An 18,898-nucleotide genomic window follows, 5' to 3' on the forward strand; every position below is an offset into this window, starting at 1 on the left:
TTCCTGTTAAAAGGGAGTTTTTCCTTCCCACTGTCGCCAAAGTGCTTGCTCATTGGGGTCATATGATTGTTGGGTTTTTCTCTGTATCTATGAAGCGCCTTGAGGTGACTTTTGTTGTGATTTGGCGCTATATAAATAAAATTGAATTGAATTGAATTGAATTGAATTGAATTGAATTGAATTGAATTGAATTATGCAGTACTTATGAACAGGGAAACTATCCAAACAAAATGTAAACCGGCTTTATAATAACGTTGAGTTATGTGTTTTAACAAGCAAGACAAAAGCAAAACAGTCCACTACAGTATCTCACTAAGATGAACACATATAATTAGTATGTAATATATAATTTTTTATACATCCTTCAGTCCATTAATAGCCATATAGTCAGTGACTGTCATGGTCGGACAGTCCTTCCCGGGGAGACCTGCCTGTGTGTGTATGTGTGTGCTTCTCTCTCTCTCCTCCTCCACCCAGTGGCTGACACACCTGCACCTAATTTGCCACCCAGCTGTCACTGATCATCCTTCGTTGTGGGCTGAGGTATTTAACTGTGTGTCCAGATGGCAGTCGATGCTGGATTGTACTCGAAGCTCGGTAGTAAAGAGTGTTTTGTGACTTGCAGCTTAGCTTTAGCCAGCTAGCTTCCTCACCTGTGGTTTTTGCTCGTTTATAGGAGGAAGAGATACAGAGCTGGAGGTTGGAGAGAAGGAGCCCGTGGATTAAGCTATTGGAGGAGAACACACACTCTGAGAATCACTTTGGAAACTCACCTGCGCACCACTGGGAGTTTGGAGAAGATCACTGTTGGACTTTGCACTTCACTTTATGTTTTGAAACTGTGTTTGGGCACTGTAAATAAACGCACTGTGTACTTTGCATCCTGAGCTCCGCGACTGAGTCCGTACTTTCCCATTACCCGTGACAGAACAATCCAGCCAGCAATGGACTCAGCGGACTCAACTCCCGTCCAGCGCGAGCTCGCGCTTCAAGCTGAACGGTTGGAGCGGCATGAAAAGATGCTGCAGCATGTGGCCGAGGAGCAGTCCGCGCTACTACAGGTGGTATCTGAACTGAAAGGTATGTTGCTTGCTACACCTAGAGCACTCGTTCAACCACCAGAGCCCACTACACCACCACAACCACCAGTGGAGCTTCTAAATGTAGCAGCGGCCTGTCCCCTTCCTCCATCTCCGCCTCCGCCTCAGCGAGAACACACGTTACCTGTACCTGAAAAATTCAGTGGAGAGTTGGACAAAAGCCGGGGATTTTTGAATCAATGCTCTCTGATTTTTAGGCAGCAGACTCGAGCTTATGCCTCTGATATTGCCAAGATCACCCTCATGGTGGAGCTCATGACCGGACGAGCACTACTCTGGGCTCAAGCAGTCCTAAGCGCCCAACCCTCCATCTCATATAGTGATTTTTTGAGCAAATTTCGGTGTGTGTTTGACAAAGGCTCTAACCCTGACAGTGCTGCTCATCGCATGTTTACTTTAAACCAGGGCCGGCGGAGCGTGGCGGACTTCTCCGTGGACTTTTGGATCCTGGCCGAGGAGACGGGCTGGGAGGAAAAGGCGCTCCGAGGAGCATTCCTAAACAGCTTAAATGAGAATGTCAAACGTGAGTTGGCCACTAAAGAGCTTCCTAAATCATTAAGTGCCCTGGTTAACATGTGTATCAGTCTAGACGACCATATGCGGGAGTTTGGCAGGCGGACTGGAGATGGGCGACGGTCAGTAGGGGGTGTAGGAGTTCCGACTGGACTCCCCTCTCTCGAGTGGAGAGAGGAGGGAACGGACTCACCTGCTGACGAGGAGCAACCCATGCAGCTGGGACGGACTAAATTCACCCGGAGCAGAAGACAACTGGTGGGTGAGTGTTTTGTGTGCGGGAAGAAGGGGCATTTTCGCGGACTCCTGTCCCTCACGGCTAAAAGACTCAGCCCGTCAGTAAAGGTGGGGATACTGACGGGTGCCCCGCTAAATTACGGTTTCTTTCCCGCACCCATTCTTGTGATGCACTAATAGACTCGGGAGCTGAACAAAGTTTTTTGGATGAGGCTTTGGCCCACAAGATGGGTTTGCCTGTTGTTCCTCTCCCTGAAACGCTCCATGTGTCAGCGCTTAATGGCAGGCCTTTAGCCGCTGTCACTCACCGCACTCAAGAAATCACACTCACTCTCTCCGGCAATCACACTGAACAGATGTTCCTGTTTCTCTTCAAGGCGCCTGACACACCCTTAGTTTTGGGATTCCCCTGGCTCCAGCGACACAATCCACAGATTGATTGGGCCAAGGGATGTATCGTAGGGTGGAGCACCCATTGCCATGAGCAGTGTTTACGCTCTGCAGTGCCGGGTTGCATGTCAGACGATCCTGCGGGGCCGCCCACTCGCCTCGACTTGTCAACCGTGCCGGCCGAATATCATGATCTAGGTCGAGTCTTTAGCAAAGACGGGGCCCAATCGCTGCCCCCCCATCGTCCGTACGACTGCGGGATTGATTTGCTCCCAGGCGCCCCCTTGCCCACTAGCCGACTCTACAGTATCTCGAAACCTGAGCGCGAGTCTATGGAGCGCTACATTACCGACTCCCTGGCAGCAGGTATCATCCGTCCCTCCACCTCTCCCTTGGGTGCAGGCTTCTTTTTTGTTGAAAAGAAAGATGCGTCCCTACGCCCCTGCATTGACTATCGGGGACTGAACAAGATCACTATCAAAAACAAATATCCTCTACCTCTGCTCGCCTCAGCTTTTGAACTCCTTCAAGGGGCCACCCATTTCACCAAACTTGATCTCCGCAATGCTTATCACCTGGTCCGCATCCGCGAGGGGGACGAGTGGAAGACGGCCTTCAACACCCATCTGGGCCACTTCGAGTACCTGGTAATGCCGTTCGGACTCACTAACGCCCCTGCCATTTTCCAAGCCCTGGTAAATGACGTCCTACGAGATTTTTTGAACCACTTCGTGTTCGTTTACCTTGATGACATTCTGATTTTCTCCAGGTCCAGAGCTGAGCATGTTAAGCATGTGAGACTGGTGTTGCACCGCCTGCTGGAGAATCTGCTGTTTTGTAAAGCGGAAAAATGTGAGTTTCATGCCTCAACTGTCTCTTTTCTGGGTTTCATCATTGAACAGGGCCGGTTGCGAGCGGACCCGGCTAAGGTCAAAGCTGTGTTGGAGTGGCCTGTGCCCGGCACCCGGAAGAAGTTGCAAAGTTTTCTGGGATTCAGCAACTTCTACAGACGTTTCATCCGGGACTTTAGTAAGGTGGCATTGCCTCTTACTCAACTCACATCGCCCAAACAGCCGTACCTGTGGTCTCCAGCAGCTCAGCAAGCATTCGACCGTCTCAAGAGCCTGTTTGCCTCGGCCCCCATCCTGGCCCAGGCTGACCTCGCCCTGCCGTTCGTGGTGGAAGTGGACGCTTCTGATTCGGGAGTTGGGGCGGTTCTCTCTCAGCGCAAGGCAGGTAAATTACACCCCTGTGCCTTTTTCTCCCGTCGGCTCACTCAGGCTGAAAGGAATTATGACGTGGGCGACCGGGAGCTTCTTGCCATCAAGTTGGCGCTGGAGGAGTGGCGGCACTGGTTGGAGGGGAGCGAACATCCTGTTATCGTGTGGACGGACCACAAGAACCTCGCCTACCTCCAAGCGGCTAAGCGCCTGAACGCCCGACAGGCCAGGTGGGCATTGTTTTTTTGCACGGTTTAACCTAACCATTACCTACAGGCCCGGGTCCCGGAATACGAAACCAGACGCCTTGTCACGCCAGTTCGCGCCAGACACGGACCCTGAGGAGAAGGAGAGGCCCATTCTGCCAGCCTCATGCATTGTGGGGACCCTCACCTGGGAGATAGAAAGGGTGGTCCGAGATGCTCAGCGACAAGATCCCGACCCCGGCACCGGTCCAGCAGGTAGATTGTACGTTCCCTCAGCGGTCAGGGGTAAGGTCATCCACTGGGCACACACCGCACGGTTTACCTGCCATCCGGGCAGGAACCGAACTGTCACCTTTTTACAAAGACTGTTTTGGTGGCCCTCTCTCTCTCAGGACGTCCGGGAGTATGTGGCCGCATGTCCTGTGTGCGCCCGAAATAAGACGCCCAACTCCCCTCCATCGGGACTCCTCAGACCACTGCCTGTCCCCAGCCGGCCATGGTCGCACGTCGCTCTGGACTTCATCACTGGCCTCCCTCCGTCCTCTGGTAAAACTGTTATACTCACCATCATTGACCGTTTTTCTAAGGCTGCCCATTCTGTTGCCCTTACCAAACTTCCCACCGCTCTGGAGACTGCCCAGCTCTTGACCCAGCATGTTTTCCGCCTTCACGGCATTCCTCTGGACATTGTTTCTGACCGTGGGCCCCAGTTCACCTCTCGGGTGTGGAAGATGTTTTGTACCGAGCTGGGGGTCCAGGTCAGCCTGTCTTCTGGTTTCCACCCGCAGACTAATGGGCAGACTGAGCGAGCGAACCAGGAGCTGGAGGCCATGCTGCGCTGCGTCGTTTCCTCCAACCAGTCGTCATGGAGTGAGCAGTTGGCGTGGGCCGAATACGCCCATAACTCTAGCACGTCGGCCGCTACGGGTGTCTCTCCCTTCGAAGCATCCCTGGGGTATCAACCCCCACTCCTCTCCATCACGGAGGGAGAGGTGGCCGTGCCTTCTGTGCAACATCACATGAGGCGCTGTCGACGGATCTGGCGGGCAACTCGAGCGGCCCTACGAGCGCACAAAACAAGAGACTGGCTGACCGCCGCCGCATCCCTACACCGGCCTATCGGGTGGGTCAGCAGGTATGGCTTTCCTCTAGGAACATCACTCTGCGGACTGAGTCCAAGAAGCTGGCTCCCCGGTTCCTTGGACCCTTTTCTGTGCAAGCCATCCTGAATCCAGTGACTGTCCGACTGGCCCTCCCGCGCAACATGAAGGTACACAACGTGTTTCATGTTTCTCAAATTAGGCCGGTCCGGACCAGCCCGTTGTGCCTGCCTCCCGGGCCCCCACCACCCGCCCGGGATATCGCTGGCACTCCGGCGTATTCCATTACTCGCATAATGGACGCCAGGCGCCGCGGTAGGGGCTTCCAGTTTTTGGTGGATTGGGCGGGGTACGGTCCGGAAGAGCGTTCCTGGGAGCCGCAGTCTGCGATTCTCGATCACGGTATGGTGAGAGAGTTCCGCCGTCTGCACCCTGACAAGTTTCGTGGGTCGCCCGGAGGCTCCCATTAGAGGGGGGGTACTGTCATGGTCGGACAGTCCTTCCCGGGGAGACCTGCCTGTGTGTGTATGTGTGTGCTTCTCTCTCTCTCCTCCTCCACCCAGTGGCTGACACACCTGCACCTAATTTGCCACCCAGCTGTCACTGATCATCCTTCGTTGTGGGCTGAGGTATTTAACTGTGTGTCCAGATGGCAGTCGACGCTGGATTGTACTCGAAGCTCGGTAGTAAAGAGTGTTTTGTGACTTGCAGCTTAGCTTTAGCCGGCTAGCTTCCTCACCTGTGGTTTTTGCTCGTTTATAGGAGGAAGAGATACAGAGCTGGAGGTTGGAGAGAAGGAGCCCGTGGATTAAGCTATTGGAGGAGAACACACACTCTGAGAATCACTTTGGAAACTCACCTGCGCACCACTGGGAGTTTGGAGAAGATCACTGTTGGACTTTGCACTTCACTTTATGTTTTGAAACTGTGTTTGGGCACTGTAAATAAACGCACTGTGTACTTTGCATCCTGAGCTCCGCGACTGAGTCCGTACTTTCCCATTACCCGTGACAGTGACACCTTAAAGGCAATCGCACATAAAGCATCTTAGGTGTTAGGCAGCTTTATTGTTCTCTAGATCCTTCTGGTGTCGAAAACTTTACAGTCATGGCAAAAAGAAAGTACATGCTGTGTCTGTTCTAAGATTTTATATATCAAGACATAATCAGAAATTATCAGTGTCATAAAATTAGGCAAATATTACCTGACACATGCCATATTACACTGTGTCAGTATTTGCAAAATAGCTGTATGTAAAAAACTAAGGACACCCCATGTTTCAGTAGCTTGGAGACCCACTTTTGGCAGCAATAGCTTGAAGTAATAAATAATCGTTTGCTGTATGATTTCATTGGTCTCATATTGTGGACCTGCTCTTCTTTACAACACAGTTTCAGTTCACTGAAGTTTGCATCACACCATTTCAGGGTCACTGCAAAAAATACTGATTTGCTTTTTCAGCCATTAAGTTAAACACTTGCTGCTTTGTTTAGGAGCATTGTTACATTGCACGATCAAAATTGGGTCAAGCTTTAGCTGTTAGACCGACGGCCTCATATTTCACTCGTGAATGCTTTGGTATAGTGAGCAGTTCATGGTTGAGTCCAGCTGCTGTAGCTGCAAAACAAGCCAAGATCATCACGCCTCCACCACCGTGCTTGTAGTTGGCATGATGTGCAAGTTTGTGCTGATATGTTGTGTTTGGTTTTCTCCAAATATACACTCCACTCTATGGCTAAACTTTTCCACTTTGGTTTCAACAGTTAATTCAATTCAATTCAATTTTATTTATATAGCGCCAAATCACAACAAAAGTCGCCTCAAGGCGCTTCATATAGAGAATGTTAGAAGAACACTGTTAAAGAAGCCTTGTGGTTGCCATGTTCTTTTTGTGGGAAAGGGGGCTTTCTCCTGGCAACCCTGCCCAACAACCCATACTTGTTCATTCTTTTTCTAATGTTACTGTCATTAACTTTGACATTTAACATGCTAACTGACGCCTGTAGTGAGTGAGCTCAACTTTGTGAATAATCTTCCTCACTGTAGAATAACGAACTACAAATGGTTTGGAAAATACCTTATAACCCTTCCCATTTATCTCTAAGATTAGTGCTGATGTCTTTTTTCCTTAGCAATATGTTAACACCTGAATGCACCGGCACAGCAAACTGCCAAACCTTCTGCTGCATAATTCCTGTTAAATAAATAATGACCTGATATGTGATATGCCATGTTTTGTACTTCTGTCACATTCCAGATAGGGCAGAAGTTTTTCAGCACATGAGAAGGATTTAACGGTTTGTCTACAGCTCCGAAAGCTGTAGTAAACATAACATGACTTTGTTCTCCAAACCAAGTCACTCATCTGCATATTCCTAGCCTAATTAAGAAATGCTCCAAACCTCTCTAATTTTTGCATAGTTTTGATTTCCTCAAAAAGCCACAAGACTGTCATCCCAAAATGCTTCTCATTACTAAGTGAATACATGCACTGTCCTAACAGAAAACCTAACGTGTAATTATTCACCACAACACCTGATATGAGCTAGAGAAAGCTTCCCAAGGCTCCCAACAGACAGACAGCGAAGCAACTGCCAGAATGCATGACAGCCTGCAGAAACTATCCCATCAGCAGAATGAAAATTCAGGAGTTGCATCCCTTTCCTGTGTTGTTTACTCATCGCAACAAGCACTAGATTCACAGGAAGACATTCAGCTGCATTTGTCTGCTGTCAGTACACTTGAATTTGGTGGAAGACAAAATGTGGTATTGTTCAGCATAGGCAGAAAAAAAAGATGTGTGTAAATCAACATCTCAGGAATCACGCCACAATATTCCCTCTGACTGCCACAAGCTTAGTTGAGCAAACTCACGTAATCTTAACTGACCTCCTTAAATGAAAATATCTACATTCATTAAACCAACATTGACTTTAGTCTGTGAGCCCCCAGGGATGACAATGGTGTAAGCGAACTCCAGCAAACACTGAAAGTAGCTTTACATTTGACTTCCAATGGCTGCCAGCTACCAGCTGCTCTCCGGTGTGGTAACATAAAGCAGATTAAAACTGCAGCAAAACTGAACTACAACCCTGTCATCATCGAGGCTTGCAAACATAAAGTGCTTTTAGGTGATGTAACATATCTTCCAGAGGCTGTCAGCAGCTGTGGACAGCTGGCTATAACAGGGCGTTTTGACTGGACAAACCAACATGGATTTGTTTGTCTCCAGGGAAAAATAGAAAAATGTGGTTGAGAACTTTGAGGGTATTTGTTTCTGTCAGCTTGTTAGCAGTTCAGTTGTAACTGGTAAGCTACCAGCACTAGGAAGACTGTGTAGGGGGGTAATGCAGTACAATTTACTGTTAGTTGTAGATAATCAAGGTCGCTCCATCCGCCCTCTATAACACTAACTGCTGACTCTGTTGCAGCACTGACTGAACAGCTTTATCGCTGTCTTGATGCACCCTAGTCAATCTGAAAACTGACTGTGAACGATCACAAGGGCAACAAGATCGCAGGTTCATTGAACAAAGTTGCATTCATTTTGGTCCTGCCCTGTCTCTTTCTCTAGTGTGACTCTAGCATTCATCTGATGTATTGACCATAGACAGTACAATATAAAAGATGGATATAATCGCTATGACGTCACCCACAGTTTGTGATGTTCCATTTTAAAGGCTGGATATGAGTTGGTTTGTTTGTTTTATCATTCTTGTTGTTTAGAAATCAGATGTGACACATAAGGGGCGGGCCTGGCTTGGAAACCACACGTTCATTCGCTTGTCAATCACAATATGTCAGCAAATGAGCATCTGCTAAAATATTTTCCTTTCTAAAATTTGGAATGACCAAAATTTTCAAAATGATTGGCTGAGACCATAAACTGAGCAGGGAAGTGTTATACAGAGGACCAAAGTTTGTTTGTTTGTTTGTTTGTTTGTTTGTTTGTTTGTTTGTACTGTGACGGGGTTTTGTTTAGACCCATTGACAGCACATTGTACAAAAGACTAATTATTGGTGACAGGCTATATTTATACATCTGGCTACACTGACCTCCACAAACAGTACAGTTCATGACTCAAGTAGGGTATACGAGTACATTAATGTAAAATAAATACTTTTCTGAAAGAAAAAAACCTTTAAACAAATCCATAAATTACTGCTGCTCACTTAAAAACATATATGAAGGAGGAGGGGAGGAGGTAGCTCAACAGGTAGAGCATTCGCCCCATGATTGGAAGGTCAGGGGCTCAAATCCACCGAAGACCTACCCTGAGGTACCCCTGAGCAAGGCACCATCCCTACACACTGCTCCCCAGGCACTGGATTGGTGGCTGCCCACTGCCTCGCTGAGTGAATGGGTTAAATGCAGAGAGTAATTTCCCTACAGGGGATTAATAAAGTATACAAAAAAAAGAACAAGGATTTTTTATGTGATATTTCCATACCAGCTATAAAACATAGAGCAGTTTAGCCAAACCTGATCACAGTTTGTTGTGTGACAATTTAAAACACGTGTACACGACATCGCTATAACAGCAGATTGTAACATTTTCTATTTGGCTTATGTTGTTTAAAGAAAGTCGTTTTTTCTTTTCTATTTACAGCTACTGTGGATTCAAACTGGGAAAACCAGGTTTTTTTTTCCAGCACTACACTGAATATGTTTTCACTGACTGAGTCCCTGAAGTATTGCAGTATACTATAAACATTTTAGTTTTTCATGGCACTGGCTTCTCAAACAAATCTGATGCAGAACTGTAACTCAGGCTGGTTTTGCTTGATAAACTTCACACATTTTTCAAAATCACTGTGTGTGCTTTTTCCACTAGTGCCCAGAAGAGAAGAGATATAGGTGATGCTAAAGGCTGTCTGTAGGGGAAGGTTTGATCTTTAACTTCATCTCACCTGGCAGTTCCTCATCTGTCAGTAAAGAACATCGGGAAACCCTTAATGCCCCTTCAGTCTTCATTCAGAATAAGACTTGCATTTTTCTTACTTTGCTGTAGGTTAACCCCCTGCTCCCTCAATCACACACAGACACACACTTGTGTGTCTGTTTCCAATCAGAGTTGGGCCTATATCCAGTGTGTGTGTGTGTGTGTGTGTGTGTGTGGTGGAGGGGGAGAGAGAGAGATGTATGTGTATATGCATGTGAGCTTCATTTCATACATTTCGCCCCAGCCCATGCTGTTTAAACCTTTAAAGAGCTGGGACAATGGCCAATAACACAAGTAAACACACATTTAGGCTGTGATCCAAACACAGAGATGCGTTTTTAAAATCTAAAATCTGTTTCTCATGTCAGGATTGGTGGCTCTACCAGAAAATACTGCTCTGTGTCTCAGGATGATGTTATAGGGGCGCCAAAAGAGAAGTGGGTTACTGCGTAAAGTAACCACAAGGACAAGATTTTAATCTTACACTAGAAATAAAGAAAAACTTTACAAAGTGTAAGGAGAGCCGAAAAACTTTCCCTCGCTGACCTGGAGAAAGAATCCAGCTCTGTGGCCGTTCCTGGCACTTTACCTGGATGAGTTCTTGAAAAATTCCACAGAATAGCCGAAGTAACTCCCCGGGGGTCCAGTGAAGACGACGCGGTTCTCCGTGTCCAAGTTAAAAGCGGCGCCAAGCTGAATCCAAAGCACCACTACAGGTAGAGCCAGCACGGCGCACTCACAGCATTTTCCCCAAGACCGGGTAGGTGAAAGTCCAGGAACGGTACCCATCTCTTCTGCTGCGCGTCTCTTCTTTCATTGAACAGCCGCAGCGCCGCAAACGCATCATGCGTGCTGTTCCTTCCGCGGGACGCCTTTGGAGTCGTAATCATAAACTGGTGTCCTGAATATCCTCTCCTTCAGATGCAACAGGTCCGGTGTAGAGTCCCACAGTGAATGGTGAACTGTAAAGGAAGAGGGTCAGAGTGAGAGGGAGGGGAAGAGTGCGGCCAGATATGGGGGTGGAGTTTTTAAATATTACCAGACAGTCTGGTTCCCAAAGAAAAAAAATGCTGTAAAAAGCTAAAAGGCACAAAATCTGAAATATCACAGCAGAACCTCAAGTGTGGGCTAAAGCTCTTTACCTCAAGGCACTGAAGAGAGAAGTGGTTATTTCAGCATTGCACATTGTAAATAAACAGGCTACTACTGTAAGTTACAATGACTCCAAGCTGCAGTATCAAAACTGTGTTTCACTTCTACAGCAAGAGAAAATGTATTTTTACATCATACTATAAAAACTTTGCATTTTACAATACTATAATTCAGTAAATTTGTTTTTTAATTTGATGCACATAAATATATATTAACATTTCCACTATATTATTATATAGACAAACAAAACTGCAACTGATGCTAACACATTTTAGCTAAATGCACATAAATGCTAAAAGCAGTCATTTTATTAACGTTTGGATTAATGTTAGCTGAACTTTTTATTTATTCAAATGTAGCCCTGTTAAATCAATTAAACTCTCTTGTTGCCTCATTTCGATTTACATGTCAATGCTTATCTTAAAACCAGAGGATTGCACAGGGTTAGAATTAGGGCTATGGTTCTTACCAAAGATGGTTTAGACCTCGTAGTTAGATGCAGAAAGATGCCGTGGATTCAAAAATGACAGTAAAGTGCTGTATTTAGAGTGTGACTTACTAGAAGAAATGTGTACAGTACAAAGTACAGTTAATATCTGTAATGTATACATGAATGTAAGGTTTCAGCATTCAGTGTATCCCATTCATCCATTCACTTCTGCTTATCCATTCAGCATTACGGGAGGCTGGAGCCTATCCCAGCTGTCATAGCAGGAGAAGCAGGGTACAACCTGGGCAGGTCACCAGGCTAACACAGGGCTATCAGCGAGTGACAGTTGGCAACCACTTGCTGTAACTTTTACGGCTCCCCAACTGTTAAATATTTTACAGTTTGCATAATAAGACTATTCTCTAAATGTCATTCCAATCATGTAACAGGATTTGTGACTTGGCAACTAGTTTGGAAGTCTAGCTTTTGCAACGAGTTCATGATTGAACGATTAGGGAAAAGTGAATCCCATTACTCAACAGAAAGAAGGAAATTTAAAATGGAAACATAGACATCAGGTAGTGAAGAGCGGGGTTTTAAGCTTCTTTTTTTTTATTGCTGCTGCTGTGGAAAATAAGACTATGTGACGTCTAAGAGTAAGCCAACAACTGACATTTACTTGTCAGACATCTAAAGTTCTTATGAAGGTTCCAGATTTACCTTCATGTTTTTGCAAGATTCTACTCCTTTACGCAGTGCTACCAAATCACAGCTGATGCACTTCCAAATTTTACATTAGGTTTCAGCAAAAATACATTCCCAACGCTGCTACACTAATAAATAAAAGAACCGAACGTCGGTATAAAGCTCTGTATTGCTGAAAGGAGCTGCAGATTGACGTGACAGTTCACTGGAACATTGTTACTTTGTTTTCATATTGTCATTTAACACCTCATCATTGTACCAACATTGATTATAGCTGCTCTTAGCATTTACAAAGATCTTCCTGGAAAACATACAAAGAAGAAATGAACTCTTTTATCTTTGTTCTTGCTGTTTTGGAGTTTCACTCATCCGTGTGTAGAAAAGAGGCTGTATGTTTTCAAAGTCAGACTTACTGTCAGAGTTGTGCTTTTCCTCTACCATGCAGACATGTCAAGGCAATTCGGCATGCCTAAACTGGGAAAGCCCACAGAGTTCCACCTTCGGCTCAGTCTCTCGTCACTCTGCTGGGAATAAACTTTCTGCTATCATTGCAGACGTGCAGGCGAGTATACACTGTGTGATTATTAGTCTCCTTTGGTCATGGTTATGTGTATGTAAGTGTGTAGCCTATAGTAATAGAGGGCCCCAGATTTGAAAAACTGAGTCACAATGCATTACCTGCCAAAGGCAACAGCGCTTGGACAAAGACTGTTTTCACTCGGTAAAAACACATTTTCACATGGCACAGAGGCAATGAAGTGTGCCTCGTAGCAACTCATAATACAACGCTTAGTTCCCCTTATAAAGTCACAAATGCCAGCTGATGTGGTAATGTGCTGGGTTTTACGTATTTCCTTGTCCAAGAATGTATTTCAGTAACAGATTTAAATAGCACATCCATGAGACTGAGGGTCTATTCATTAACTTTAATGAGTTTAAAACATTTGTGTTTCCTCACAAGTGCCTGTCTCCACCACTCAAAACCTATTATTTAGCAATATACTATAAGTGGAGATGGTTAAAATTAAAAAGGAGTTGCAGCTGTGAGGTGAAGACCTGGCTTAAATCGAGTATATACATTACCATGTGTTGTACAAACTGCCTGGATAACTCAAGCAACCTGTGACCTTTGTTGACCTCTGTTGGCCTCAGGCATGAACTGCAAACTAGCACCAAATACAATGATAAGGGTTTAGTGGCACTGCTAAACACACAGTGCTATGTATTTGGCTTGAGAGCCATCTGGTGCTGAAACTACAATGTAATATGCAATGAGGCAATAAATTATTGCAGCACCTCCCTAAGTTTCTCTCTACTGACGACAAATCACATGCACGCAGTGTTGTTGCGAACAGTTCCACTGACCCATGAAGGTGTTTGTCTTTTTGGCTGACTCTTTATTTTATTTCATTATAATTTTTTTGTTCATTTAGACATATATTTTTGTAGATATATAAATAAATTATTCAACTTGTTTTGTAGCAGTTGTACAATTTGATGCAGGGGACAAATGTGAAGACCACAAGCAACATTTTCTGTTGCTGCATTCAAGTGCCCACTGACACTCTGGATATCTGTAACATGGTGCTCATATTTATATTCAGTTCAATTCATTTCAATTGAATTTGATTCAGTTTTATTTATAGAGCACCTAATTATAACAGCAGTTGCCTTTGTAAGGTAAAGACCCTACAACAGTAATAATACAGAGAAAACCCCAACAAGCAGATGACCCCCTATGAACAGGCACTGGGAACAACGGGGAGGAAAAACTCCCTTTCAACAGGAAGAAAATCTGATAGAACCAGGCTCAGGGAGGCCCGATTTTATTTAATTAATTAAAATGTTAAATTTGGTTGTAACAGTTTTTAAGACTGCAGCATAGCTGTAACTCTGCTTCTGGAAAACAGTTATTCTAAAGGATTTCTCTGTTCGCAGTGGTAAGTTAATTACAGAAGCTGAATACCAAGCAAGTGCTTCAAAACGACAGCTGTGCGTTTAATTTATATTAGCAGTACCCAGTGCTTGAGATCGGAAGTGGAGACCCCCTATAGCAGAGGTGGGGGAACTCCAGGCCTCAAGTGCTGGTGTCCTGCAGGGTTTAGATGTGTCCTTGATCCAACACAGCTGATTTAAAGGTTAACTGACCTCCTCAACATGTCTTGAAGTTCTCCAGAGGCCTGGTAATGAACTAATCATGTGATTCAGGTGTGTTGACCCAGGGTGAGACCTAAAACCTGCAGGACACCGGCCAGGTTGTTTTGATAGAAGCCTCAAGCTTATCTGTGACTCTATGGGGTCATGCTAGGCGAGTTTGCTGGCCAATCAAATACATTAAACCCATTTTGACACTGTGGGCCGACCACCACCAACACCAGCAGAGGACATGATACCACAATCATCAGATTGCACTTCACACTGGACTACAAACACCTTGGATTCTGTGCGTCAGACTGACTCTAGGACCTTGATTTCAAAATAAAATACAACATTTACTTTCATGTGAAAACAAGGCCACCGAGCAACAGTGCAGTTCTTTGTCTCCTCAGCCCCGGTAAGGTCTTGTGATGTTGCCTCTGGTTCTGAAGTGGTTCGATATGAGGAACCTGACAGCTGCGACCCCTTTGCTAAACATGTCTGTGTGTGATGGATCTGAATCCGAGCCTCAGTCAACTCCTTATGAAACTCGCTAAAGTTCTTGAAGCAACATTTATTGACAATCCTCCCAAGTCTGGGTTCATCCCTGTTGCACTTTTCCTACTAAAAGTGACTCAAAATTAATTCTAATAATTTGAGAGGATTGACAGAATTTCTGATTTTCACGAGCTGGTCACCACAAACATCAAAAATAAAGTAACATTTTACAGATAACGAATGTAGAATATATGAGAGTTTTCCTTTTTTAATTCAATTACAAAATTAAATAAATACATACATACACAGATGCATTCATAAACTTATTCCTGCTGGTGACTGGCGACCTGTCCAGGGCCTACTCCACCTCTCACCCTATGGCAGCTGGGATAGGCTCCAGCACCCTCGCGATCCTGAATTTGATAAGGTGAAGAAAATGGAGGGATGGACAGAATAATATCTTTTTAGATACATTATTACTTTACTGAAAACTGGCTTATTAAACAAAGCAATCATCACATCAATAACACTCTCTGCATCTGTGCTTACTATGTGTTTCTAACCTTAGTTTCAAAGCAGAAATAAGCAGAGGGAAGTGCACAGAGGTGACCTTTACTGATTTGGCTCGTTGCTGTGGAAAAAAAGACGACGCTCTGAGCTACAAGGAGCATGCTGAAACTGCAAAAGCTCAAATGCCTGCTGTGCCGGCTCTATCTGCAGTCGCTAATTGGAAAGGCCTGAGAACAGAAGCACACACTGAAACAACCTTTTCAGCATTTCTGCAATTGTTTGCAATCGTACGTGCTTGCAGAGTTTAAAGGGTCTCATTTTCCACTGGTCCACTCAACAGCCATGTGTGGGGACATTATTTATGCCTTTTCACAGCCAAAATTACCTTCAGCTTCACCCCCACACAGGACTGTCTGCATCATGTCAGGGCGAAGGTGATAAGAGACATAACACACACACCTCCTAGGAGTGTCTGCATGTTGTCTCGAGCACTGAACAATGAAGGTAAGGGCACTCCTACCTTTACACACAGAGCAACAGAATTACCGCAATTAAAACAACAACATGTCTGCTAATGTAGGAGTTTGGAAATGTTTTTCTAAGGTTATTAGTTAGGTATTTGCCAAGCCTGAAATAAGCTGCCTCAGGACAATCAGACTTTTTGCAACTGTCATTAGGTGTCAGTCGATGTGTGCTTATCCTAATTCTGCACACTAATTTAAAAAGATGATGAACTGAAAAGAGTTTCAACTTATTTTGCAATTAAATCTCTCTATTTGAGGTCTTACCACTCATGTCTTACTACTGTTCATAGGTCTCTTTTTGCAAGTGGTTCTTTTCTGTTTCCTAGTTTGTTGGACGTTGCATGTTTAGCACGAGCACTTGTAGCTAGGTGGATCAGTAAAAGCTGCAACCATCAATATTATTGTATCTCTGTGTTGTCTCTTTCCTCTCCCCTCATTACATCAGGTGGATGACCCTTCCTGAGCTTAGTTCTGCAGAAGATCTCATCCTGTTAAATGGGAGTTCTTTAACCCTTTGGTGCTTGTTCATTAATAAAGTGTCTACATTGTGTCTATAACAGCAAAACATTTGCTTTTATAGAGGTGCTCACAGTGGGGTATTAATCAGGTGCATTTGATTACTTATCCTCTTATGTCCCGTGGAAGCAGTAAGGGTATACTTTTTTTCACAGCTTCCTGTTCCAATAAAAGCTAAAATTCCCTGCTGTCACGTGTCTGTTTGATGCATTTTTATTATAAAATACTTCTTTATAAAGAACATACAGTATGAACAGTGGTGTTCTAATGTTTTTTCTACTCTGCTGTATCACAGAGCAGCAATCTCACCGATTCCTTGAATGGTTGAGCCTGACCTTTGACCTAAATCTGCTTGCTGACTAAGCAGTAGAGGGAAAAGAATATTCTTACAGGAAGAAATAGAGATTAGAGATTTCCCATTCGTTTCCACAGAGACTAACTTCTTCAGTCATGACCTGCTATGTAAAGCCACCACTTCCGTTTAAGTGTTTGATTAGTGTTGATTAGCATTAGTTCTCCATTTATACAGTAATGAATGAGGTACGTGTATGTGGGGGCAGGAGGGAAACATATTTATGAATGAGATCCAGAGGTGTGTGAGCTAGTTTTCCCACATCTCATTTCCATCACTTTCATCCACAATGAACTGATGAAGCCGTGCACGGCACTCCACAGCCTTCCAGAGAACTCAATTCAAGCGAATCTATCATCTGCCTTGTCAACACAAAACTGCTTCTTAATGAACCTGAGCTAATGCAGCTCTTACCCAAGTTGAACCTACTTGCCAACTGCTCAAGGGGAGCAGCAAGGAAAACTCACACTGCAAACAAGCAGAGCAGCACGAGGCCAGCGGAGAAGAAACAGGCCTCTGATACGGTCTTACCCGGATGAAGGCCCCTCATTGAGAAAAAGACAAGTAACAATAAATTATATTCATACTGGAGCAAATCCCAGAGTCTTCCGCTGTGAATATCACCTTTCAATATTAACCTCTTGGTGACGAAGCAGCTCTATTAATAACAGAAATCCATCAGTGACCAAGATTCAATCTATGAGGGACACTTGGGAGCATGGTTGCCTGCGGCCTAAACTGTTAGCGTGTATTCCCACAGGTAGCTTGAAAAATATTCTGAACTGAGGCAGCCAGGTTTCTCTGTCAGTCCTTAAATCAGTGGAAACATTTCACTGCAACACAAAGACAGGAAGAAAACTAAAACTTAGAGCAGCTTTTTTTGTTTGTTTTTTAAGGAAGTAAAGAATGGAGCATGCTCAAAAAGGAAATAAAGCATTCATTATGTTATGAAGTACAGAGGACCTGTAATAACCCTAACCAGGCCTTCTCCACCTCCAAAAGGCTTCAGGCAGGTTAACTACACTAACGCTGAGCCAGTGCAACATACTTGGATTCCTGCCTCCTTACTTTGAACTGCATCTCTGCAAGGCCACATTACAGAAGCTAGTTTTGCTAAACACCTGAAGTAAATGTACATTAATTTTCTGTAGCATTCAGTTTGTTGGCATTGGATAGCGTCTATGGCAGCATAACAAAAGATTTGTTCGTCTTTATGGCAGTTCTACAAAACTCAAAGCCATCAACAGTAGGGAAAATGCGAGCAGGCCACTATGCTTCTCCTGTGTTGGTTGAAAAGTTGTAACTCTAATATCAGTGACAGATATTTAGCTATGCTAGCCAGATGTTGGGTCCTGAGTCAGCACTAAAATATCCACAGATATTCGTGCTGGCAGGAGCATGAACTGATATAACTCTCTGTAATTCCATGACGCTTGGGTCCAGTGCCACAACGTCGTTTGCCTTGAACAGCTGCATTTCCATTGATTTTAAATGTGGTTTCATAGAGGAAACCAAGGGCCAGTGTGACCATGAGAAACACCAAATCAAACCACTTGGAAACCAAAAATTCAGCAACTGGTGATTTTAGGTTAGTACAGAGGCCGGCAATCTATGGCTCATGAACCACGGATTAGATTTATGGTTAACTGTAACCCTATTAATACATGTCCTATATTTATTAATTTATCATCTCCCAGCTACATCTGTCATCTGCCCATCTGTCCCCGGCACCCCCTGCCACCAGCGTGTGCTGCTCGTTTTTTTCTGTTGTTTGGTAGGAGGAGCTAAAATGGCTCTTTTGATGTTGAAGGTTGCCCACGCCTGGACTAGGAAATGATAGGCAGTGGATCAAACCACTATGAGACGCAATGCTTTGGTGTTTAACCAATTTTGCCATCGCATGGCGACTCTGGTCCCCATTACACTGTGTTCAAATAGTAGAGTTCATGTTGCCATTTGTTTTGTGGAATTTGAGCGTGCTAGTGAGTCAGCCAATGCAGAATTAAGACAATGGCATAAAAGGCTAAAGGGAAATATTGTGTATTATTATAAGTGGCAGTGGTAGGAAGCTAACATTAGCATGTTTTGCAATCACTGTACCATAGTACAGTGATGCACCCTGCTAACAATGCACTGTAAAAACTCTGAATCTCAAGTTGTTTTTCATTTTGTTTTCTTTGTTCTGTTTAAATGTACGTTATGAGGTTAATAGTGCATTAAAAACAGGCTTTTGTTATTGAGCCTGTTGAAACCCATTTTAATGCATGTGACACTGAGTAAAATTATTATTTATGTGGATATAAGACATCAGAATCATTCATTACTTTAATTTAATTAAGTTTGTTTACATTTTTAGTGATAAATAT

At 44.4% G+C, this 18,898-nt stretch overlaps 1 protein-coding gene across 1 annotated transcript in view; it reads right to left on the reverse strand.

The window, feature by feature from the left end:
• The window catches only part of LOC146386441 (integrin alpha-5-like), a 57,956-nt gene extending 47,280 nt beyond the window's left edge, over positions 1-10,676 (reverse strand). The window contains exon 1 of the mRNA XM_084927495.1: positions 10,299-10,676. Within this exon, the coding sequence (XP_084783621.1) occupies positions 10,299-10,498 (200 nt within the window). The 5' untranslated portion in view covers positions 10,499-10,676. The remainder of the gene's footprint in view (positions 1-10,298) is intronic.
• Positions 10,677-18,898: the final 8,222 nt, after the last annotated feature.

Source organism: Perissodus microlepis, chromosome 5, assembly GCF_051167445.1.
Source record: "Perissodus microlepis isolate ML-2025 ecotype Zambia chromosome 5, ASM5116744v1, whole genome shotgun sequence".
In the NCBI taxonomy this organism is placed as follows: domain Eukaryota; kingdom Metazoa; phylum Chordata; class Actinopteri; order Cichliformes; family Cichlidae; genus Perissodus; species Perissodus microlepis.